Below are 24,848 nucleotides of genomic sequence, written 5' to 3' on the forward strand. Positions count from 1 at the left end.
CTTCATGCGTTCCCCACTCCTTAGAAGAGCCCTGCGGGTGGCGGAACAGATCCGGTGACAACGCCGAACCAGGGCATGGGCGGACGGGACTGTGACTTCCTTCTCGAGGTCCGGGAAGGTAGGAGGTTGATACCCATAGGCAGCCTGGAAGGGAGTCAACCCAGTAGGGGCCATGGGGAGCGTGTTGTGGGCGTACTCTACCCATGTGAGATGCCTGCTCCAGGAGGAAGGGTTCTGGAAGCTGAGGCAGCGGAGCCCAGTTTCTAATTCCCGATTAAGGCGTTCGGTCTGGCCATTGGACTCCGGATGGTACCCGGATGACATGCTCACCGACGCCCCGATGAGGTTGCAGAACTCCCTCCAGAAGCGTGAGATGAACTGCGGACCCCGGTCTGAGACAATATCTTTGGGGAAACCATGGATACGGAACACATGAGTCATCATGATCTCTGCCATCTCTTTGGCAGATGGCAGCTTGGGTAAGGCAATATAATGAACCATCTTAGAAAAACGGTCCACCACCGTGAGTACGGTGGTGTTACCTTCTGACATTGGAAGCCCAGTGACGAAATCCACGGAAATCTCAGACCAGGGCCGGCTGGGAACCGGAAGCGGCTGGAGCAGCCCCATCTGTGCCCTGGAGGATGTCTTGTTGCGGGCGCAGACAGGACAGGCCTCCACATACTCCCGGACCTCACGCTCCATGGATCTCCACCAAAAACGTTGCTTGATAAAGAATATGGTCCTCTTGACGCCAGGATGGCAGGTGAGCAGCGATGAGTGAGCCCAATGGACGACCTGTGGACGTACAGTAACAGGCACAAACAGACGGTTTGGCGGACAACCACTAGGTGCTGGGCTCTCACCGTTAGCTTGCTTCACCACAGATTCTATTTGCCAAGTGACCGCCCCTACCACACGGTTCAGTGGCAGGATGGATTCAGGCTTCTTGGCAACCGGCTCGGGGTCAAACAAACGGGACAGGGCATCCGGCTTGGCGTTCTGGGACCCCGGCCTGTAAGACAGAGTGAAGTTAAAACGGTTAAAAAACAGAGACCATCTTGATTGGCGAGAATTTAGTCTTTTAGCCTTCCTAATGTACTCGAGATTCTTGTGGTCGGTCCACACTATAAAAGGGAGCTGAGCCCCCTCCAACCAATGTCTCCATTCCTCCAGAGCAATCTTTACCGCCAACAACTCACGGTTCCCCACGTCGTAGTTCCGCTCTGCAGAGGAGAGTTTCTTGGAGAGAAAGGCACAGGGATGAAGTTTGTTGTCTTCCTTGGACCGCTGCGACAGGACAGCCCCCACCCCTTCATTTGAAGCGTCAACCTCTACAACGAAATGACGAGTTGGGTCGGGGATGATGAGGATGGGGGCTGAGGTGAACCTCTCCTTGAGACGGCGGAAAGCCTCCTCGGCCTGAGGAGACCATACAAAAGGCACCTGAGGGGACGTGAGAACATGAAGGGGAGAAGCAATGGCGCTGAAACTTCTGATGAAGCGCCTGTAAAAGTTAGCAAAGCCTAGAAAACGTTGCACCCCCTTGCGGTTGTCTGGCGTAGGCCACTTAGCCACCGCACTGATTTTGGCCGGGTCCATCTGGATCAGACCAGGAGCTATGATAAAGCCTAGGAAGGATACAGTCTTAGCATGAAACTCACATTTCTCTGCCTTCACATACAGTTTGTTCTCCAGGAGTTTTTGGAGGACCTGACGTACATGGTGAACATGAGAGTCTTTGTCAGGTGAGTATATTAAAATATCGTCAAGATATACAAACACAAAACGGTTTAAAAACTCCCTTAAAACATCGTTAATGAGTGCTTGAAAAACTCCTGGAGCATTGGTGAGACCAAATGGCATGACGAGATACTCATAGTGCCCTGTGGGTGTGTTAAAACCAGTCTTCCACTCATCCCCCTCACGAATTCTCACCAGATGGTAGGCATTACGCAAGTCTAACTTGGTAAAAATGTTAGTGTCTTGAAGTTGTTCAAAAGCAGTAGCCATGAGGGGGAGAGGATACCTGTTCTTTACCGTAATGTCATTTAAAGGAGAATAATCAATGCATGGCCTAAGGGACCCGTCCTTTTTTCCCACAAAGAAAAAACCCGCCCCAGCCGGGGAGGAAGACGGGCGGATCAGACCTGCACGAAGAGAGGTGTCAATGTACTCCTTCATAGCCTCCTTCTCCGGACCCGAGATGGAGTATAACCTACCCTTCGGAATTGGAGCCCCAGGTAACAGATTGATGGCACAATCATACGGCCTATGAGGAGGAAGGGAGGTGGCGCTCACTTTACAAAATACCTTGGCCAGGTCATCGTAACAGGGGGGAACAGAAGTTAAATCTGGGGTTTGATTCTTGCGGTCCAGGCTATGTTGAGTATTAGTAACCCGATCGGTACTACATTCCCCAGAAACCCCTCCTACTGCCATGTTTCCCACACACTTAAAACAATCCTGTGAACACTCCTGCCCCCACCCCTTAATTTTACCTGACCGCCAATCAACATAGGGGTTATGCTTGGTTAGCCAGGGAAAACCTAGGATGAGAGGATGTTGAGCAGAATTAAACAGGTGAAACGACATGAGTTCACAATGATCATCAATCATGATAGTGACGGGTTCGGTCTTGTGTGTGACATGAAATAGAAGTTTGCCATCCAGAGCACTGGCTTTCAAAGGGGACGACAAAAGTTCAGTATTAAGTCTCAGTTCATGAGCTAATCCCCAATTCATCAGGCTTTCGTCAGCCCCAGAGTCAATTAACACTTTTTGAGAGTTACTTCTTTCATGGCAGATTACCTTTATGTTGGTCAACTTGCGGGGAGGAAAGTCTGCCGTGGAAAGACGGCTCACCAGTGCCCTCCCTTTCACTGGTGAGCCCCGTCTTTTACCGGGCATCCAGAGAGAAGATGACCTTGTTGACCGCAGTAAAAACATCTTCCCTCCAGCAGGCGGCGCCGCCGCTCCTCCGTGGACAGCTTGGCACGTCCCAGCTGCATTGGCTCCTCGGCCTTGTTGGGGGACGCTGATCTCTGGGATGGAAGGAAAGAGGAACGTGGCATGGCAGTCTCCTGAGAGTGAGAAGAGTAGGAGTGCCCTCTAGGGTGGAAATAGGGTAGTGCAGCCCTGTCCTTCTCCCGTTTCCTCTCAGCAAGTCTGTTATCAATCCTTATGGACATGGCAATGACAGAGTCTAGTTCCACTGGCAGATCCAAGGGTGCCAGCTGATCCTTAATAGGGTCAGAAAGCCCATTAATAAAGGCATCGAACAAAGCAGAAGAATTCCAGCCACTATCGGCCGCAATGGTGCGAAATTCCACTGCGTAGTCTGACACACTGCGTCTTCCTTGACTTAACTTGTAAAGAGCCCGAGCTGCTTCCCTGCCTGGGGACGTGTGGTCAAAAATGTTCGTCAGGGAGTCCGTAAACTGTCCCAAAGACTCGCATATCGGCGAGTCACGTGACCATTCAGCCGTAGCCCACGCCGCCGCTCGTCCGGTGAGATGGGAAATCATAAAAGCCACCTTGGATCTCTCCGTGGGAAAGGCTGTCGGTAGTTGGCTATAATGTAAGCTGCAATTCACCAGGAATGGACGGCAGTCATGGGATTCCCCGGAAAACTTCTCAGGCGGAGCCAGGCGGATTGACACGGTGTGGGAAGCGGGCGCCGGGTCCGCATTCGCTTCGGGTCCGGCCGGAGGTGGGTGTGAGGGCTCAGTCTTGAGGTGAGCGAGCAGGTGGTGGATCTGCCCCGCCAGGTGGTTAATCTGGTTTGTAACAGATGACTCGAACTCCCTCTGGCTGTCTGTGACGTGTGATACTCCCTGCTGGATGGCCGTTAACTGATCCTCCTGTTGAGCGAGGCGGCCTCCCTGAGAGCGAAGCGCTGCTCTCAGCTGTTCAGAGTCGGCTGGGTTCATGTTTAGGCCAGTTCGTACTGTTACGACTGATTAAACGGGTATGAACTCAAATGCACAACTCACAGAATTTAACAAAAAAAAAGGTTTTATTCAAACCAAAGCTCAACGATAGTGGTACAAAAACAAAATCACTCTTAAAGAGGAAAAACACTAGGAGCATGAACAACAAAAATACTTAAACAAGACGTGGGTCAAAGCTCTGCTTGGGGTTAATCCTGGATTGCTAATGCTGGTGGTAGTCACAAGGAACGAAACGAACTGGCACAGGACAAAGGGAGACGAGGACAATAAATACACCAGGTAATGGAGAACAGGTGGAAACAATCAGGGGCGGGGTCGACAATCACAGGAGTGGGAGACACACAAGGAAGGGAGGTCAGAGTATCTGAAACGAGAGGGAAGGTTACTATTCAAAAATAAAGGGGAAAATCACTAGACCCAGACAAAAACTAACTAACATAATTTGCGAGACATGACATTTAGCTCACTGAGCCTCTCAGTCTGACAGGAGAGGACTCTCCTCTACTTTGTTGTTGAAAAAACTCCTTATATCCGTTAGCGTAGCTCGCTAGCACCAGAAGCTAACAACAATGATCTCCGGTACCGGTGCGCGCTCTCTCTCTCTCTCTCTCTCTCTCTCTCTCTCTCTCTCTCTCTCTCTCTCTCTCTCTCTCTCTCTCTCTCTCTCTCTCTCGCGCACGCACACAAAATGGCTCGCTCCACACACACACAGAGCCGAGCTTTAATGAAACACAGAGACCCACTGTACTGTATCATATTATCTTCGAATAAATAATTTTTCAAATGATGATTTTTTTTATTTTAATAACCATTTTTCCTCCTGGTCTCTCGCGCACCCCCTGTCATGCCTCTGCACCCCCCACTTTTAGAACCACTGGGTTAATGTGTGTTTAAACCTTATTTTGTATTTCTTCTGACCTGTTTAGATTTTTATATGGTCTCCTTTGTGCTACTCTCCATCTTCAAACAAAAGCATATAATAATAATTAGAATAACGGCTAATTTCAGAATGGCCAAAATCAAATTATTTAGTTTATATCATGGTTTATGTCACCTGGCTACAGAAATGTAGGCCATTGAAATGTATATAGGAAGCAGACAAGGTCACATTTGCTAGTGGGTACTTACTTAGGCTGCTATATGCTGAAAAGAGATAGCACACTTTTGCTTTAGATAATAACTCAGGTATTTAGGATATTTTAAATTAATTTAAGTGATTATTTGTTTTATACTAATCATTCCCTAATTCGTTGTGACTGTACTGTGCTTTTAAATCTACGGTAGTCCCGCCCCACAGTGTTTGACCAATCAGCAGCTCTGACACACAACCCGACTCTGAATTGTGGACTAATCACAGCTCGTCTCTCAACGGAAGTGGAGCAGTGCCGCTGTAGCAGTCTGGTTGATATCAGCCGTATCACAGCCAGTCTATCGTGCGACCTGACACGGTCGTCTGCGTACACATAAAATGCCCGGAAAGTGACTCAAGAGGACGGCAGGACTGGCACTGGATTCCGTGAAGATTTTCTGACCGACGGACCCAAGTCTCCTGCACCGTATCCGCAGCATTGGGTAGGTTGTTGGCGCTGTGGTGCTGTTGCAATGTCCCTTTCCTATCCTTTCCTTTAGCCCAGGAGCTGCGACAATTAAACGCACATTTTTGGCAATGGGGTTTGTATAACCATAATACGTCGTTTTCTTAGCCTTAACATAGCTACTTTTCTTCTTCAATGTTGGTTACATAAGTGATAGTGTTTGGAATGTTGGTATCACGATTGGAAAATGACCCTGGCTGATAAAATCACATACACATTAAGAGCGTGTCAAACCAACGCGTTTAGCCGGGATGTGTGTTGACAGATAGCACCGTTACATGACCGGGAAACGTCTGTATCACAAATCTGCTTTCGTTTTCGACAAACGTAGTTAGGTTACACACCTTGAAGACCACCGAAAACATTTGACAAGAGGCAACTCTCAACTGGCCCCACGGCTGGGCCATCAGACAGTGCGTTTTACAATTGAACTTAAAACATGTCCTCTGTGCTATTCCTTCTACCCTTTGCATCCAACATTAACACTGCTGGGTGGGGGGAAGAAGGCTATGGAGGATAACTAAAGTTCACATTCGATGTAGACATTGTAGCTCAGTGGGGAAGATTGCAGAGGTGGAAGAAGTACTCAGATATTGTACTTAAGTAAAAGTAGAAATACCAAAGTGTAGTAATGCTTTGTTACAAGTAAAAGTCTTATGTTCAAAATGTTACTCAAGTAAAAGTAAAAAAGTACTTGTGTCTATATATAGTTAAAGTGCTCATTATGTAGATTGGCCTATTTCAGAATAATATATATTACACGTTTTCATTAAAATTATTGATACATTAAAGTGTTATCAAAGCTGGTAAAGGTGCAGCTAGTTTGAATGACTTTGTATACTGCAGGGGAGCTTGTGCATTAACTCCAGGTTTAACTAAAGTCTAATATAAGAGTTGTTTGTATTTCACATCATTGATTCAAATCTGTGAAGTAACTAAAGGTATTAAATAAATGTAGTAGAGTAAAGGTACACCATTTACCACTGAATTGTAGTGGAGTAGAAGTACAAAGTAGCGGAAAATGGAAATACTTAAGTAAAGTAAAAGTCCCTCAAAATTGTACTTAACTACAGTACTTGAGTAAATGTACTTGGTTACTTGTTTACACCACTGTTTGAAGGATACATTAAGTTCAGATTTGATGTAGAAATGTAGCCTCAGTGGTGTAGATTGTTTTGAGGTTACGATCATATACAGTCTATGGTTACGATACATGAATAGATAATGGAATGTTTTAGCTTATACTTGTTTTGGCCTGTGAGTGCAGCAAAGGTTGGAAAAATTGACCCTGCCTCAGTTAATCACATTGGTCAAGCTTGTGCATAGCAACCATGTAACAGTATGATCTTCAAATAATGGAAACTTAGTCATTTTATTGCCTAGGTCCTTTCAGATGCCTAACAAATGTATCCTGTTGTTGACAAGACAGCTATGGATAAACTGAAAATTCACATTTAGACTTTTCCATCTTTTTAAGAATGCAGGGTTGATGTTTACCACTGCTGTGTCCCAGACTGCTGAGGGAAACAGTTATCGAAGATGTTGAAATTCAAGAAAACAAAGGACATTCTTAGCTCATCTGGCAGGGAAATTGTTCAGCGGATTAACAAGGATGCACTTTTTTTTAAAGAAAATACTTATTAGCAGTCTATAAAGGCTAAAAGATAGATTTCCAGTGGCCGGCGAGGGGCATAGAGTGCCAGTGTCTCGGTGTCATGGAGCACATCTGCTGCGTGCAGGTGGTCTGGACTCGGATGAATTCAGAGCATTTCTCGGAGCTGGCTGCTCTCACTTGGTCGGCTTTCACAGCTGCAGAGCTGGATCAGTTGGGCTTCAGCTCATACTCTCATTTCCTTGTCTCAGAAGAACACCCACTGCCGCATCACAATTATTACATTCAGTCAAGCAGCTGTCTGACCGCTGAGCACAGCCAGGTTTCAACTGCAGACCAGGGCCCGTATTTATGAAGTTCCTCAAAAGAGCACTTGCCTCTCAAGGACTTACTGACGTAGGGGCCCACATAAAGTGGTGCGGTGATGATGTGTTTTTGTAGGTCGACCCGGAAATGAGCATCTCAAGGACTCCCTCGACAAAAATAAATGGGATTTTTCATTGGATTTTGGAATATCGCAGAAAGAAAGCACACATATTTATGGTACTTACACATTTGGTTTTGCAGGATAATCTTCATTATTACACAACTTTATGATTTATAAAGCGTAAATGCAATCACCAGTAGTAAAAAGCTAATGTTAAGCTAGAAAGGAACTGCATTTACATGAAATCCATCACATGTCTTAACGTCACAACTGCTAAGATAAAGGAAGACTTGTGTTTTGCATGATGACGTTTAGTAATCTCATTAAGACCCTCGTTCGTAACAGCCATTTTTAAGACTCATAGAAGCTTCTGACATTCACGAATGAGGTTATTAATGATATATTTATGTTGTAGCGCAAAACATGAACACCTCTTAAGCGTATCTTAACTATAGATCTTATTATAAAGACGTTCAAAAAACCAATGACTTCGAGACGAGGTTACCGGAAGTGGTTCAATGCTGTATAATTTCAGGGTTTTATGACTCATTCGTGCACAGCTTGTTTTCATTGTGAAACACATTGATGGATCTCAGTTTGTTGACTCATCCTGAGTGAGGACTGACCCTCATTTTTGTTTATCTAGTTGTCTGTGCCTTCAAAGTTTACAGCTGACATGTCACTCTATGTATTTCTTTAACGCCTTTCATAGCGTTGGCATTTTTTGTGAGTTAAAGCTACCAAACACTAGGGTAGTAGCATCATATGAAATGTATGGGAAACTATAAAACTTGGATCTTTCAGAGAGGTGTCCCGGAACAGTTGAGCTTTCACAATAAGTTTGGCGACCACCCACACATTGCTCAGGTTTCCCCAGTGACCTGCTGTATTTCAGTGAGAAATGAATGGACCTATTATTGTATGTGTTCTATGGCTGTATGCACTGTTTTATAATGAACCGTACAGCGACACACTATCTGTGACTCTATAACCAGCAAAGGCTTTTAATCACTTTTAAAATTACATAAAAGGTTAATTAGCTATCAGCATCGTTGTCATTACATTTCCTGTTGATGCACTAATCAATGTAGGCTTATTAGGATGAATCGCCACAGCATTCAGCAGGCTAGTTTCCTGTTGAGGGAAAATAATGCCAACACGATGAAACGCATGAGTCTGACCCCTCAAATTTAGATATGTCGATGAAACAATTGATTGATTAGTTGATTGTCAGAAAATGTTAACGTTATTCAATGGATTTACATCATTTTCATGGCAAAAGTGCTAAACTCTGGTTGCAGCTTACTCAAAGTGATAACAAGAGATGTTTCTGTTTTTTCACATCAGTTTCATGTCATTGTAAATTATCTACTCTTGGTTGAAAAGATTATTCAGGTTATGATGTTTTTTTTACAAGTCGCGCAAATACGCACAAGTAGGCGGAGATGGAATAATAATGCTTGAAGTGTGCCGTTCCTGCTTTGATTTTTATATATATAAAAAAAACATTTCAGCCTAAAAATAAATCCTGTTTACAAGGGTACATTGTACTAACACAATTTACCATCGTAAATGTAAAAACTTTTTATTTTTTATTATTATAATATCATTATTGTGACATTTAGTTTTTTCCAGTAGATTTGGTAAAATACAAACAAGTAGAAGCTCTGTAATAATTAATAAAAAGCAATCATTTATTTAGCTAAATGTTATAGTATCATACCAGTGTCACATGAAATCTATAAAAATCATGCTGCTTACCACTTTGAAAAGCACGTCATAGTGTCAAGCTTGTTTATTTAAGTAGTCTATTGAATAGTATCACATCTTCTTTTATGAATTCTGGATATTTTTGTTGCCAATCCTCACTAACTATTACTGCATCACCACACAACAATAACATATTTGAAAAGATCATAATATTATAATAATATAACTTTAATTTAGCATTTTCATGCACTACCTATCTCAAGCAATCGAGTTGATAGTCATAGTAAAATTAGAGGAATCATTGTCTCCCTCGACAATTGAAGAATGCAATATGATTTTGAATAATCAGTAAAATATGAAGTATTTATTGTTAATACTGTAGTTTAAAAACGGTCTCCAGGGCAACACTCCTACACTGACATCCCTGGCAGCCGAAATTGTGTCTCACTGCCTTACAAATTGTATTCATACAAGTTGACTAAAGGCTGCCCACACAGTACACAGACCCCCCCCCCACCTTTACACACTTACACCCTGTCTATTCATTTGCAGACTTACTCCATCGTGTTTTTCAGCCAGTCACTTTACTGATTAGGGATTTATCCTCTGCTGTTTATGGCCTCTGCATTGTGGTTGTGAGAGTACATCTGCTGGGTTCTCAGCTGCAGCACCAAGGAACAGTTGATTTACCGAAGTGTTGCATTGCTTGAACAGGGGATAGTGAAACCAGGGTATTGTGATGCTGCATGCCATGTAGGCACAACTGCTGTGGTTTGAAGTGCAATCACTTCCTGTGTTAAAAGCAGTAAGACTGTCAGCCAATTTGTAGGGCTGTCCCGAATTCCATTTTTCGGGCTCCGGATATTCGGTCGTAATCAGCAGCGAATATTCGGATATTCGGCCCGCGCGGGGGGGGGGGGGGGGGATGCGTATTGCGTAGTAATCAGCAGCGAACCACTTCAACACGTGTTACTTTTGCAGTTGTATATGTCTTAGTGTAATTTGGCTTGGCGTCCTATTTTGTATTGACATGCTTTTATTTTGAAGGAGAGTTAGCGCTGTTGACAGGAAGTTGTTGTTGCTATGGAAACAACGTGACGGAGATTAACGGAGAAAAGCCATATCTACATATGAAGACGGAGAAAGTAAACGTTTATGGTTAAGTGTTAGCACACCCCGAAGAGGCACAAGCTCTTACGTTGATATTGGAGATGCTGCTACCAAAAAAAAAGGAAAAGAAAACCAATAACGAAATTGAAACCTGAATAGTACTCCAACGAACAAATATTTGAATATTCGGATATTCGGGTACAGCCCTACCAATTTGTAGTTTTTGGAGTGGAGGAGTGAAGATTACCCAATTCAGTATAGGGGAAGCTGGATAAGATATTGCACATCAGCAACCTTGCAAAAAATCAACTCCTGGAACTTCACATATAGATAATTGCAAATGTGTTTCAAAAATAGGACAAACCAATGTAACATTTCAACGTGTTGTTCCATCACGGGCCTCAAGAACAGCTTCAGTCCTTATTGTCGCAGATTCTCCAAGTATTTAAATGAATACCTGTGTGGGGAGTGGGGACATACTGTAGATAACTGTTGAGCTGATAATGAATAAGATCTTGGTGGGACTACTTATCTGTTCCGGTTGGAATGGGGCCAGTTGGTGCACAGTTAGAAGATAACATGATATAATGTGTTGTATATTTAAGCAATAGCTCACTTCAGGCCGTGATATATGCTAATTATATCACAGCTTCTCATCGGGCCGAACCACGCCCCTTAGCTGTGATATAATGAGCATATACCACGGTCTGTCGTGAGCTATTGCTTAAATCTAGTCTGAAGTCTTCAGATTCTGTCACTGCCAGTCTTTAACATAAACATTTCTTTAAACATGTTTGATATTTACGACTGGCCAAAGAGAGACGTAATGGTAAATAAATAGCTTTACCTGAAGTTGGCTTAGATTTACAACGTAAATGACCTTCGGTAGCCTATATATATTATCTCCATAAGATATTGCCCACCGTTGTTTTTTCCTCCTTTTTTGGCCTTTTCAGCGCAAGGGTCCCTGCATGTCAGCAGTGCAAGACGCTGGTTGTTGTCCTTGTGTTAGTACAGTAATATGTGACCGTTCAGTTGTCGTTCTTGCAGGATTTGACACCGTTGCACATGGGATGGCTTTGAAACTTTAAACTATACAACTTTATCAAGTACTGACATTTCAACCAAGCTCAAAAACCCACTGATGTCCCTTTCTTTTTTTAATGGAACTGTCTCTAATGTAATGTCAGAGTTCAGTGTAAATCATGTTCTCACACACTCTGGAGCAAAGATTGAGTTTTATTTGGATTATTTACACCCTGCAATATAAAAAGGGGTTTTCTTGTCATAGTACAGAGCAGGGATTTCCTTTATGGTTCCTCTGAACAACGTAATCTCTTGTGCAAATCATAATAAAGCAGCCACTCCCTGTCTTATTCGAGTCTTTATCCCTTTCTCATCCTATGCCGGTTTTTTAATGGGTGAGTGTGATATTTTATGTGGGAAAAGGGAGGCAGGCACAACATTACATCCAAAACACCTCATTCATTTGGTTCTGTGAAAATAATACAACTCGGTAATTAAACCGATGTTAAAGGGGATGACTCTTGCCTGAGGGCAGAGTTTCTCCTGGCTAAATAATATCAGATTGTCTCAGCTGTAATTGCACTCCATCCATTCGGAACACGCTGACTAGGTCCCTGCAGCACTGTGACAGGTGTGTAAGCAAATGAAATCCCTCGGGAACCAAAGGTTGACTCAAGGTTTGTACAAATAATGGGGGAGGTAATGCGGGAGGAGGATGACTGTGTGTTCCCTCATCCCCTAGTTTATTTGCTTTCTAATCCCGTCAGATGATGCATGCATGCAGAGGTAACTGTAGCCATGTATTGAGAAGCAGACTCATTCTTTGGGATTATTTTGCACACACCGGCCGAATCAAGACTTTACTCCGACTGGAGTTAGTGTGTCTTGCCTTGGGAAGGACATCTCTTCTTCCTGTCATACTGGAGGTTGATTAGATTTTCACATAGCATGTGATTTATGACAGGGTAAAGGCCACAGTCCTTCTATGTGTTCTTGCAGTTGTGTGTAAATTCAGGAATGTACCAGAACAAAGATGTTATATATAAGTGGGGCACTTATCAGTAAGAGGATGACAGGAGATGAACAAGCAGGGCCAATTCAGGTTTTTCTTATTATAACAATTATTCGTTATTTTCATTTAATATTTTATTTTAAAAGCCTCATTGCTTTTTATATACTCTTTAACAGTGCAAATGCAGATAATTTTGAATGGAAGCTACATTTACAGGTGCTTTTCTTGGTGATAGTCAGTATGTAACGGTTCTTATATTATGTCAACTGTTCCTTCAATTCGCATGGGTTCAGTTGTAGCAATAATGTTATTTCAATATGAAAACAAGGCACAAATGTCATTGAGCACCAGAAACAAGGCCAATCCAGTATCATCAGTTATCATTCGGAGCAACTGTCTTAGACTTGCCACTTTTCTGCACCATCTTTAGTCAATGAGAGGAGCAGCATCAGCATGTTAAGCTGGAGCAAGCCCCCAGGAAGTAGGCCGGGTGTTTTCATTGACTTGTATTGGCAAACAGATGTCTATTAATTGGCAAATACTTGTTTCAGCTTAATCAACTAACAAGTACAAACACTTGAACAGCCCTTATTTAAATCATTGGGTACTTCAAGTTGTTAAAATGTTCTAAAAGCTGAATCTAGAGTTACCTTCCCTCTCGAAGGATGTATCTGAGCTGAGATCAGCCATGACGCTGTGGATTGGAGGCAGAGTACAAGGAAAATGCAAATGCACATGCTCTACCGGTCCAATCGGTGAAAGATCCTTTCAGGATCCGTGTTTTTTTTGTTCTAGAAAGTCAGGCCATCTTGGCTTCTTGTGCCACTGAGCAACTCTCATAGAAATGATTGCGGCCCCCGCCTCCAACGCTGTACCAAGTTTCTTTATGAGAGAATGTTGTTGCTGCTGATGTGTCCCATCTTCAAGCAAAGAAACAATTGACAGTCCATAGTGAAGCTGCTCATTCCTGCTACATTTTTTCAAGTGAGTCACAAGCTAACTTGAGGTGCAGGCAGAGTTAAAGTTGGCTGATGATGATACAACTATTTTATAGCGGATGAATCAATGCAACATTAGAAGACCTGCAACATCCCTTATCATATTAATTAGACCCTCCAGAAAAACGCGGGCAAAACTCCTTGATTATGCGGGCTAAAATCCTTGATTAGGCGGGCTAAAATCCTTGATTATGCAATTAAACATGCAGGGTTTTTATGTGATTTTATGCGTTGAAATTGCGGGAAGTTGCGAAAAAGAATAAATACATTTTTAAATATTGGGCTGTCTTATTTATTCTCTCTCACACATAACCTGCCACTAACGTTAAACCCCTTTCCTATTCAATTAAACACATTCAATGTTTATTTATTGTAAAAGCAATGGGGCTATTTTAATCACACTCTCTCACTCATTCTGTTTTCATTTACTCGTTCGCTATCTGACCAGCTTCAATCTTGTAGGCTACCTACTTCGTTTCTTGTAGCCCTCGAAAGGGTTTTGGAGGTTGAGGCCTTGGTGAACGTGAGTTGTTTGGCTTTCTTGTCCGCAGCAGCAGAAAGCATTTTCGAATGTTTGAATGAATCAAAGTGGGTCGTCACCGTCGATTTTCTCTAAGACGTATGCTCCAACACACAGTTGCACGGGGTGCAGAGTAGTTTCCCCCCACTTTCGTGAAAGACATCGGGGTACTGCTTTGCCCGGTCTTTAGCAGAAATGTTCGTCGTGTGAGTTCCACACGTTCACTCTACGGTGTTGTTTACCTTCTGTGATGCGCGGGCTGATGACGTCACGTCATCATCATCATCACTACTTCACGTCAAGAAGAGGTAACTTTTTTTCCCTCAACTTTGTGTGGAAAAATGCGGGGATTATGCGGCCTTTTGATAAATATGCGGCCTTTTAAAAATTTGCGCCATTTTGCTGATTATGCGGTAAATTCTGCTGGAGGGTCTAATTAATGACTACACTATAAAATATAATCTGGAACATATATCAAAGCTAAGCCTTATCCGCATGTCCGCCAGCCTCGTTACAGATGAAAACACACCATGCTGCTGGTAGTGAAAGATATAATCTTTAAAAAGGATTATGTCTTCCATCTTCAGCTATGTAATGTGATGGTGAAAGAAGAGTACTGAAACATTTGGACTATTATGAATCCCTCCTCCTTTCTATAAGAGCGAATACAGGCAAATAAATACTCTGATCGGCTTTTTAAGACAGGCAGCGTTTCCGCCAGGGGGGCGTCTTGCCGTCATTTGACATCCTTATTCAGCTCGGAACGCCCTGAACTCGAGCCAAGGGCGTCCAAAAAATAAAAATAATCCGAGAGAAGATCGAGAGTTTTTATAGCTTGAAAAGGAAAAAGGACAAGGACATCCCTCTGTTGGAAGGTCAAAGGAGTCTGGTGGGATTCTTTTCGCCGCCAGCAAAGCGTGTTCCTGTGATGGAAAGTGTATCGCCGGCGAGCCTTGACGGGGGGTGCTAGTGGAGCACGCACGTGAACTGCGAGCGCCGGAGCCTCGCAGTGGCGAAACTGAGGCTCCGTGGTAAACTGTGGTAAAATGAAGAGCAGTTTAGGAGCCGAAAGAGCCGGCTCTTCTTAGTGAGCCGAGCCAAATGAATTCCCTTCACTAATATGTAAAGAGATAGTATCTATAAAGGGACGGCTCAAGTCACGTGATACGATGTGATGTCACGCCCCCCCGCTCTCGGGTGGACGCCCTCTCAGCCCTGGTCTGGCGGGAAAACTGGCGTAAGGAAGGACACATTGCTTACACCGGCTGATTTCCCCTGCCTACTGTATGCCCGGCGGAGTGATCATTCATGGACTAATCATTGGAACATTTAATCAAAAATATTTCAACCTGCCTTGCATTCTTATCAAACAATGAATATCAGTGGAGAAACGATTGAGTAAAAGGACTTTTGCAGATATCTGATTGAATACCCTTATCGATATCTCAGACCTCTCTCTCTCCAGGGCTTTATGAGTTGCAGTCGCCCTCGTTATTAAGTGTTGATGTGGTTTGGTTTCACCGTAGCTCCATGGAGAGGAGCATCAGCTTCCACTGCTTCCCCTAACAGATCAATGTAAAAAGTATCCTGCGAGGCAGAGGATAAAATATCAGTAACAGGAGAGAAAAGTCTCAATTCATTTAACACAAACACATTTTAGCCCTGGTGCAAGATGTAATCTGACACTGCTCTAAATCTCAGCAGCAGTTTATCAGTCAGGCGTTCATAAAGCTTCACCTCTGAAGGGACTGCTTCCTGAATATTGACAGGTCAACAATGCAAGGTAGTTGTAATCTTATAATATATATTGTTATATCACCCCATTGAAAATGATAACTTCTTTATACTCAGATTGCTTTTTCTCTGGATTGAGTCCCTTATGGTTTCCACATGGTTTTTGATGTCGCTATATTTTTTTAAACTTGTTTTCTTTGGTTAACAATCTGAGAGATTTTTCCTACAACATAAAATAAGTCGGTAAGTATCCGACATGTGAATTAGGGATGCCAGCGATTATTCGATTATTCGAATATTCGTTACAGTCTCCATAGTCGAGAATTATTTTTAAAATTCGATTTTATTTATATATATTTTTATTATTATTATAATTTTTTTTCTTTTTCCCTGGCTTAGTTTAAACCAAAAATATAGACTAATGCTTTTAGTAATAGTATTAATCATTGTAAATGGCCATTGGTCACACCAACAGTTTTTTTTACTGTAAACTTGGAGGAAGCCAGCAGCGCAGCCCTTTGCTGCGCTGCTACACATCGACCCCGCCCCCCCCCCCCCCTTCTCCGTCACACGTGCGATTGATTTATTGGAGTGAGAACACAACTAAAGATGAAAGAAAGAAGAGTTCCTCGTGGAACTACTTCAAACTGACAAGTGCAAATGATGGGCTGTCCGATTTTCGATTTTGATCATGGTCAGTTTCTGGCATCCCTAATGTGAATGTCCAAAGCTTTTAAATGTCTTGAAAAAAAGCGGTTCTTAACACGGGACTAAATTAGACTATTAAAACCGACGTCATCACTCCAAACATTAGCCTCCTTTACTTTGGCGGTGGTGACACGCAACCATGCGCCGCACGGTAGTTAGTTTACAGCCCAACTTTGGCCTTTTACTTTTTTACTGGCAATTTGCAGTTGCGCTCAAACATCATAAAAGTGGTGTAAATGGTGTGTGTGTGATATGAAACAATCCCATTCGCTTTTTGTCAAGTAGGTCTTTGCGATTCTGACTTCCGGGCTGGTCTACAAGAATACGTCAACACTGCACCACTATTGAACTTGGCTAGCCAAATAACTTGGATCTAACTTAAAAAGTTATGTTTCTTTCCCCTTGAAGCACAGTTTCATCAACTTTGGCGAAGCGTCAGGCCCCTCTTAAACATTGAATCATCGAGTAGAAGACAGAAATGTCAGTGTGGGTGGGCTGAAAGAAAGACAAAGCCCAACAACAGGAAAAAATGAATAAATAAACATTGTCAGATGCTGCACTGTATAAACCTTTGTTCTGGATTTACAAATGTTTTACATTCTTCAGTCTCACGTCAAGTCAAAACAGTTAAAGAGCCTGTGACACAATTTTACCCCATCATCCAAACCCATCAATTTGAGTAAATATTGTCCCCTTGAAAACCGTTACTGAACTGATTTTGGATATTTGTACTTTGATAACCATTAATCTGCCCTTCAATGTTGACCATTTCCTGGATCTTCTCGGGGATTCTTCAAGTCCCGCCAAATTATGGGTGACGTCAATGCGGGCACAGCGCTCCAGCTGCACCGTTCAGGATCCCAGCATCTGCATGTAAACGCACGATGGCTCACACAGCAGCAAGCTCAGACAGCGATGACAGTTTAATTTTGAACGTGTCTGAGAGCTCATATGAGGCTGAAGGATCGGTTTATTTTGTATCTGTTAGAAGTTTAGGAATTAGGTGCGTCAATATGGGCGATCTTACGGTCATGTAGCCAGTGGTGGACTGGGACTAAAAATCAGCCCGGGACTCTCGACCGGCCCACTTCGGTACAACTAGTAAATTGTCAACGGGGGGAGTGGGGGATGTGCTAGTGACTTATCCGACCGGCCCACTTCGGTACCGGCCCATCGGGATTCGTCCCGATGGCCAGTCCGCCACTGCACCCAGCCCAGCCCACGTAAACTGTCAACTGGGGGAGCCTCGCAGCGGGGAAACGGTGGACCTAGTGTCCCGATCGGAGTGGGAATAATAATAATAATAATAATAATAATAATAATAATAATCCGTGCATTTTATCCATTAATTTCCCCAACATTGTGGTAAAAAAAAAACACACGTTTAATCCATGTTGGTGTACTACTACAACCAGTGGTGTAGTGGGGATGTTTTTACTGGGTGGACGGGGTGGTGGGTGGACGGGAGACACTATGGACGCGCTCGTGAACTGTCAACGGGGGGGTGGCTTGGGGACCTCTGTGTCGCCTGTCAGCGCAATTTACATGATGCCGTTTAGACAATATAATAATAAAGGGCGGTGCCAGCTGTCAGCGAACCGATCCGGCCTTTCTGCGCGACTATCACTCAAATGCGGGACATATTCTCAATGTGTGGGACGCGGGACAAATAATAAAAATGCTGTGTGTGCAGTCCCGCACAGTGCGGGACACCTGGTCACCCTACACACACAGTTCTGCCCCTCACACATCCATCCATCCATCTTCTCCCGCTTATCCGTGGTCGGGTCGCGGAGGTAACAGTTCCAGCAGAGAGCCCCAAACTTTATTTTCCCTGGCCACATCAACCAGCTCTGACTGGGGGATCCCAAGGCGCTCCCAGGCCAGCGAAGAGATATAATCCCTCCATCTGGTTCTAGGTCTACCCCTTGGTCTCTTCCCAGCTGGACGTGCCTGGAACACCTCCCTAGGGAGGCGCCCAGGTGGCATCCTAACTAGGTGCCCGAACCACCTCAACTGGCTCCTTTCGACGCGAAGGAGGAGCGGTTCAACTCCGAGTCCCTCCCGGATGACCGAACTTCTCACCTTATCCCTAAGGGAGACACCAGCCACCCTGCGGAGAAAACCCATCTCGGCCGCTTGTACCCGCAATGATTTTAGATGTATTAGACTATTAAAAAAAGAAATCATGCTTCAAATAAGTGGGGGTACGGCGTACCCCCGCGTCCAACACCCACTACACCACTGACTGCAACTACAAAAAGCGAAGGTTTGTTTTCTCCTCAGGAAATACAGACCGGCTCAAACAAAAGATTTTTAAATCATCATCCTCACGATCATTTAATGTATCATATGTTCGCCGAATTGACATGAAAGCACTAATAAATGTAGTTTCATCCACTTGAGTTTACAAAAATAATCGATTTGTTTTTATATCACATCCGACGGGATGAAATTCAGCAGCTCTCACTACCGATTTTTAATCCTAATTTAATCATCATCTTCACCACGATCATTTATGTTTATGTTCGCCGAATTGACATGAAAGCACTGACAAATATGAATATACTGTAGTCAACTTCATTAAAACGTTATTAACGTGCCTAACCTCAGTAATTCACCATTTTTACGCATGACAACACACTTTGTCCGTGTTTGGCTCTCTCGCCGCACAGTGAAGCGTTCCCGCATTGACGTCACTTCCGGCTTCCCCCAAAACCTCAAAATGAGTCGAAGGAATTTTCCCGCGATGTTCGAAATTATTGATATTTATCGGAACGGTATCGCTTTTTCTTTTTTAAACTGACGGTTCGAGATTACTAGTAGCCCACTATTTCATTGCACAACAGTTGTTGGGTTCGTGTCACAGGCTCTTTAAGGCATTTATCTGAAGCTTATACTTACATGAGTTCCTTCTCACAGGGGGACTAATGCATGGAATTAGCTGTGGTGATTTGTTGTGAAATACTCCTAGCTTGTATAACTACAAGCTAACGGTTCAGGATGTTTGCTTTAAAGCATCAACAACCACTTGGCTCATTAGATATGAGGAAACCAACTGGGAAGAAGTTGGCAACATGGTGTCAGAGGGGAACAGATGGTAGAGGCGCACATTGGCCTGCTCTGTTCAACCTGGTTCAACACATTGAAATGCAGTACAGCATGCCTTAAATATGCTGTAATATATTGTTCTGGTTTTAGGCGTATGACGCAGTGGGTTGTGCGTATGTGTTCGGATCAGGGTTCAAGCAGGTTCAAACCCCACTACAGTCAGCATGTCGTTGTGTCCCTGGGCAAGACACTTCACCCCAAATTGCTCCTGTGGGGATTGCCCACAGTATTGAGTATGTAAGTCGCTTTGGATAAAAGTGTCTAACAAGTAATATTTTATATGTAAGCCTAAATACCAAGTTTACACAGGTACACCAATATTATTGGGATTTGACTTGCCAGCTATTCTTTTTTTTATTGCCAAAATCATATTTTGATTAAACGGATTTGAACAGACAAGTAGTTTCCCCAAGCATGTATTCTTGTTGGGGCTGGAAAAACTTAAGATGATGGAGTTCTTACATTGGCTAACCATAACCACGCAATAATGTATCAACAGACATCTGGCTTATTTACTGTCATCAGCAAATAAGCTGATGTGCCATATGGCTTAGCCGTATCTTTATCCATTGGCTGTGTGACTTGAGGCTTTCGTAACAGATACATTCATAAAAACATATTTATCTTGCAAAAGAATGTTCTATTAAAGGTTGTCTTCTAAATGTGTTTTTACATTTGTGCTCATTTAAAGGTCACGTGATAAAGGACAATTCAGTGGCAGTTCAGTGTCTTTTATAGTGAGGAATTATTGTGTCCCTAGAATAAAAGGGGAATAAAAAACAATATTAAATTAGAAAACAGATCGGCATTTAAGTGTTATAACTGCACATCTCCAATGGTGATGGATGTAATGCTGAGTGTTATTAAGATAGTCTTTTTAAATGTATGCGGTTCGATCACCTTCCAAACCTGAAAACGTCAGATATTTTCAGAAACGACAGCAACTTTTTTTTCTATTCATATCATACGCGTGTCTGCAAGTTGCGTTTAACCATTCATTTTTTCAGGGCTAGGCACAGATACAAATAGGTGATTTCCACCTTCGTAAGCAGTCGCCATTACCTAAAAAACCTGAATTATGAAAAGCATTTCTAGTTATATGTTTGTATGTGAGACCTCCAGAGAATAAAATGCCATTTAGCAGTGATGTATTTGCGGAAAGGGAACAGTGTCCCTGATTAATAAAACATGAGTTGGAACAAAGACGATGACGGTGTCTTGCGTCATTCTGTTTTGCCTCAAATACCATGATGGGGGAGAGGGGTGCACTGGGTTCATTGCACTGCTGTGATGAACATCAGCCTGTCACAAAGTGATGCCAGAGTCCCTGCTGTCAGAACAATGCCTACAGAGCCTGTTAACCATCATGCTCATAATGACGTTAAACATGTGTAAACAGACAGCAGAGTAAATAAAGAGACAGGAATGTGAGGCTCAAACAACTAATTGCTAGACGACGTATGAGTAAAGTTATACTTAATTATTCTTAGCTTGGTAAATTCTGTTTAAGAAAAGTGGGCAGCCACTTATGGGACCCTAACCCTTGACTTACAATAACTGAAGATCAGACTTAAAGTCTCCGAAGCAGGCTGATTATATATAAGTGCCTCTATTTAACTTATCCATAGAGCATGGTCTAAAACACATGGCACAAGTGCATTTTGGGCGTTTCCAACTGATTTTAGTCGGTTAATTATTCATAAATGTGTTTTTAGCGTAACATGTATAAATCTAATGAGTCATCTCCCATTCTCTCCTGAAGCCAGGGTTTCCCTGTGTTCCTAATTTATTGATGGATTTGGCAAATAAAGAAACAAGCAGTTGTTTTTCACCTGAGAAAACATATCTACTTGTTCTGGAAGTGAAAGTGCATAAGCAGATGTATGTTGTCCTGGGCCTCAGGACCCTCTGCACCGCCCGCTGTCGACATGAGCAATCACACCTATAACCTAGGGCACAATACCTGTCCAAATGAGCTTTTTTCACAATTAACTGTATTATAATAAACATTCAATATTATAAGCATATAATAACAACTGTATTTCTTTCCCATGCAACCCACTGGGGGCCTCGGCATTAAGTGAGGCTAGGGCTGCTCGATTATGGCAAAAATCATAATCTCGATTATTTGGGTCAATAATTGTAATTGCGATTATTAAATGCGATTATTCATTGACTTTGTTAACATCCATTTATTGTACTTTAAAACAAATACAAATAATAATTTGAACTTTTTAACTGTTGAATTATACGTTCAGGGTAATCAACTGAAAAACCAATACAAAATAAAATAAATTATACATCCATGTCTACATTTAAATAAATAATATCAAAAATAATAAATACCAATAAACAAGATCAACAAACATGTTGCAGTGCACTGTCACAACCTAAAAACTCCTTAACATATAGCCAACATTTTGGTAAAACATATTCAACATATTCCACTCACTCCATTGGGTCAATAATTGAGATCACGATTATTAAAAACGATTATCCATTTATTTGAAAACATAAATTTATTGGAGAAAAAACATTTGAACAGTATCTTTTTAACAATTGATTACCCTGAACTTTAAGTATAATAAAAAAAAAAGTAAAACAAATGTAATTAAAAAAAAAATCGTTTTATTTCGATAACGTTGTTTTCGTTGCAAGCCATAATCGTAATCGCGATTAAAATACAATTAATTGAGCAGCCCTAAGTGAGGCCACAAAGAAAAAGTCCTGTTGGCTACTTCAAAAACTTTAAAGTAACCTACTTTTTTACACTTGCTGACACAGATGTGTGAAAAGAGGAAATGCTGAGCGCAGAGGGTTGAGTTTACATCATACACATACATCACTACTTGAAATGACACATTTAGTTAAAATGTGCGCCATAGACTTATGATCAGGTTTTCCTACTTCAATGGTGCCATTTTTTACGCTGCCACAAGAAAGCAATGCTTTATCCATGTGCCTGACCACACCTATTGGTAAAAAAAACACCACACCCATGTGCACACAGATAGGCCCAAGTATAGTTGCTACTTACACTACGTGGTCTCTGGACATGAAAGTGACAACTCCTTCTCTCCAGAACTAGTAATTACTGTTGGGCTGCGCCATGTACTGACTATAAGAAGGGTTGTTAGATGTAATTACCTAGTAGAACATTATTGTTCTTTTTATATGCCAATTTCACAGAAAGTGTTATTATTTTTACAATCTAGTCAGCAACTCTAAGATTCTAATCAATGGAACATTTATAGGCTTAATTGCAGTTATTTTACTGTTAATTGGCTTTTAATAATATAGTTGTGTAACATTTTCCAAAGTCTGAATGTGTTCTGTAAGTGAAGCACTTCTGTCCAGTGACCTACCGTGGCTTCCCTTTGCCCTAAATCTCCCCCTCTTCCTCCCTGGTCGTTGAGGAAGGTGACTGTGGCTTCAGGGCCAGCACAGAGAAAACCATTTAACATATAAGCTGTTGTAAGCCTGCAGATATTATTACCCAAAATCAGGGGGAAAGCTCTCAGCCAGGCCACTGCGGCATGTACATTTTATATGCGTGTAGTTTCAGAGTGTGTATGTTTTCTGTAAGTCACAGTGCCCTATCTACAGATTGAGTTTGTGTGCATGCTTATTTCAAAATTATATGCTAAATGTAAAAAATTACGCACTGCCTGAGAATCAAAGCCAAAGAGAAATGTCCAGCAAGATGAAAAATGATGTGTTCTTGATTAAATGCCTACATTGGTTAAGCTACATTTTGTATGCTCTGTCAGCAGAGATTCTTTGTCATTCTTTCTACTAACTCTCTATATAAAGCCTGGGAGACTGACTTTATTAGTTTATTTGGATCGCAACTCCATTGTCACTATGGTGTTGGAAGCAGCCCTGTGTCTTGTGTCACTTTGTGCTAAAATTTTTCAGTAATGTTGGCCTGAGATCAAAAGACTTGTCAGTAAAGGGAATGTGGTGATCACTCTGCTTCATAAATTCCTCTTCTGTAGATTTCTTCTGAGATGCTTTTGATGTGCAGAATGAATGTCCTAGTGCCTGACATCTGTCACATGTTATTTCTTTATCTGGAACATGAAAAAAAACTTTACTTTAGTAATGTTGGTTTTTAATCAGAATTGTGTTTTGTGTCACAATCCAGGCCTCATGGAGCTGGGGACTCCACGCCTACTGTGCACCAGGGAGCTCGATCCATGCCCGGTTCCCAGCAAACAACCATAAAGGGTGGGAACCTTGATTGCCCTTCAGTTCCTTTTCCCATCCCTCCCCCTAAATTGCCCCTTTGGTGATATTGCCTCACCTACCTGTGGCCTGCAACATGATTGGCAAGCTGAAACAGAACTTGCTGGTGGCCTGTCTGGTCATCAGCTCGGTCACGGTCTTCTACCTTGGCCGCCATGCCATGGAGTGCCACCATCGCATAGAGGAGCGCAGCCAGCCGGGCGGGATCCTGCCTCTGTCGGCGCTTGGAGGCAGCATGCGGACCACCTTACGGACAGGCCAGAATCTCAGCACGCCTTTTGTTTACAATAAAGACATGCCACTCATATTCATTGGTGGAGTGCCCCGCAGTGGGACAACGCTAATGCGAGCCATGCTGGATGCCCACCCTGAGGTGCGCTGTGGTGAAGAAACTCGAGTTATACCTCGTATCCTGGCCATGAAGCAGATGTGGAGCCGCTCAGGACGGGAGAAGATGCGCCTTGACGAGGCCGGAGTGACAGATGAGGTGCTGGACGCCGCCATGCAGGCCTTCCTGTTGGAGATCATCGTCAAACACGGAGAGCCCGCCAACTTCCTCTGCAACAAGGACCCTTTTGCTTTGAAGTCGCTTTCCTACCTGGCCAAAATCTTTCCTCATGCCAAGTTTCTACTCATGATTCGTGATGGTCGGGCTTCAGTCCATTCTATGATTTCACGGAAGGTGACCATTGCTGGCTTTGACCTTGGTAGCTACAGGGACTGCCTGACCAAGTGGAATCGGGCCATAGAGACCATGTACACTCAGTGCCTGGAGGCATCGGACAAATGCCTACCTGTGCACTACGAACAGTTGGTCCTTCATCCGGAGAAATGGATGAAGACACTGCTTAAGTTCCTTGACGTTCCATGGAATGATGCTGTCCTCCGCCATGAGGAGCTCATTGGGAAGGCTGGAGGAGTGTCACTCTCAAAGTAAGTGATGTTGACAGGTTTTTTTTCTTTACCTATACTCAAACACAAGCCCTGACAACTTCTTGTGTACTCGTACTTTAAAGAGGTACCAGTTCTAGCACGGATGCCAATAGACTCACAATGTCTTGTGTTTTGGTGATAGTTTAAGTCT

At 42.9% G+C, this 24,848-nt stretch overlaps 1 protein-coding gene across 2 annotated transcripts in view; it reads left to right on the forward strand.

The window, feature by feature from the left end:
• Positions 1 to 5,318: 5,318 nt before the first annotated feature.
• tpst1 (tyrosylprotein sulfotransferase 1) overlaps positions 5,319 to 24,848 on the forward strand; it is a 56,420-nt gene continuing 36,890 nt past the window's right edge. The window contains exons 1-2 of one of the 2 annotated variants that reach the window (XM_079677760.1): positions 5,319 to 5,525; positions 23,664 to 24,697. In XM_079677760.1, the coding sequence (XP_079533886.1) occupies positions 23,841 to 24,697 (857 nt within the window). In that variant the 5' untranslated portion in view covers positions 5,319 to 5,525; positions 23,664 to 23,840. The remainder of the gene's footprint in view (positions 5,526 to 23,663; positions 24,698 to 24,848) is intronic. The other variant, XM_079677759.1, reaches the window with a different exon arrangement.

The sequence above is a fragment of the Notothenia rossii genome (assembly GCF_949606895.1).
Source record: "Notothenia rossii genome assembly, chromosome: 4".
In the NCBI taxonomy this organism is placed as follows: domain Eukaryota; kingdom Metazoa; phylum Chordata; class Actinopteri; order Perciformes; family Nototheniidae; genus Notothenia; species Notothenia rossii.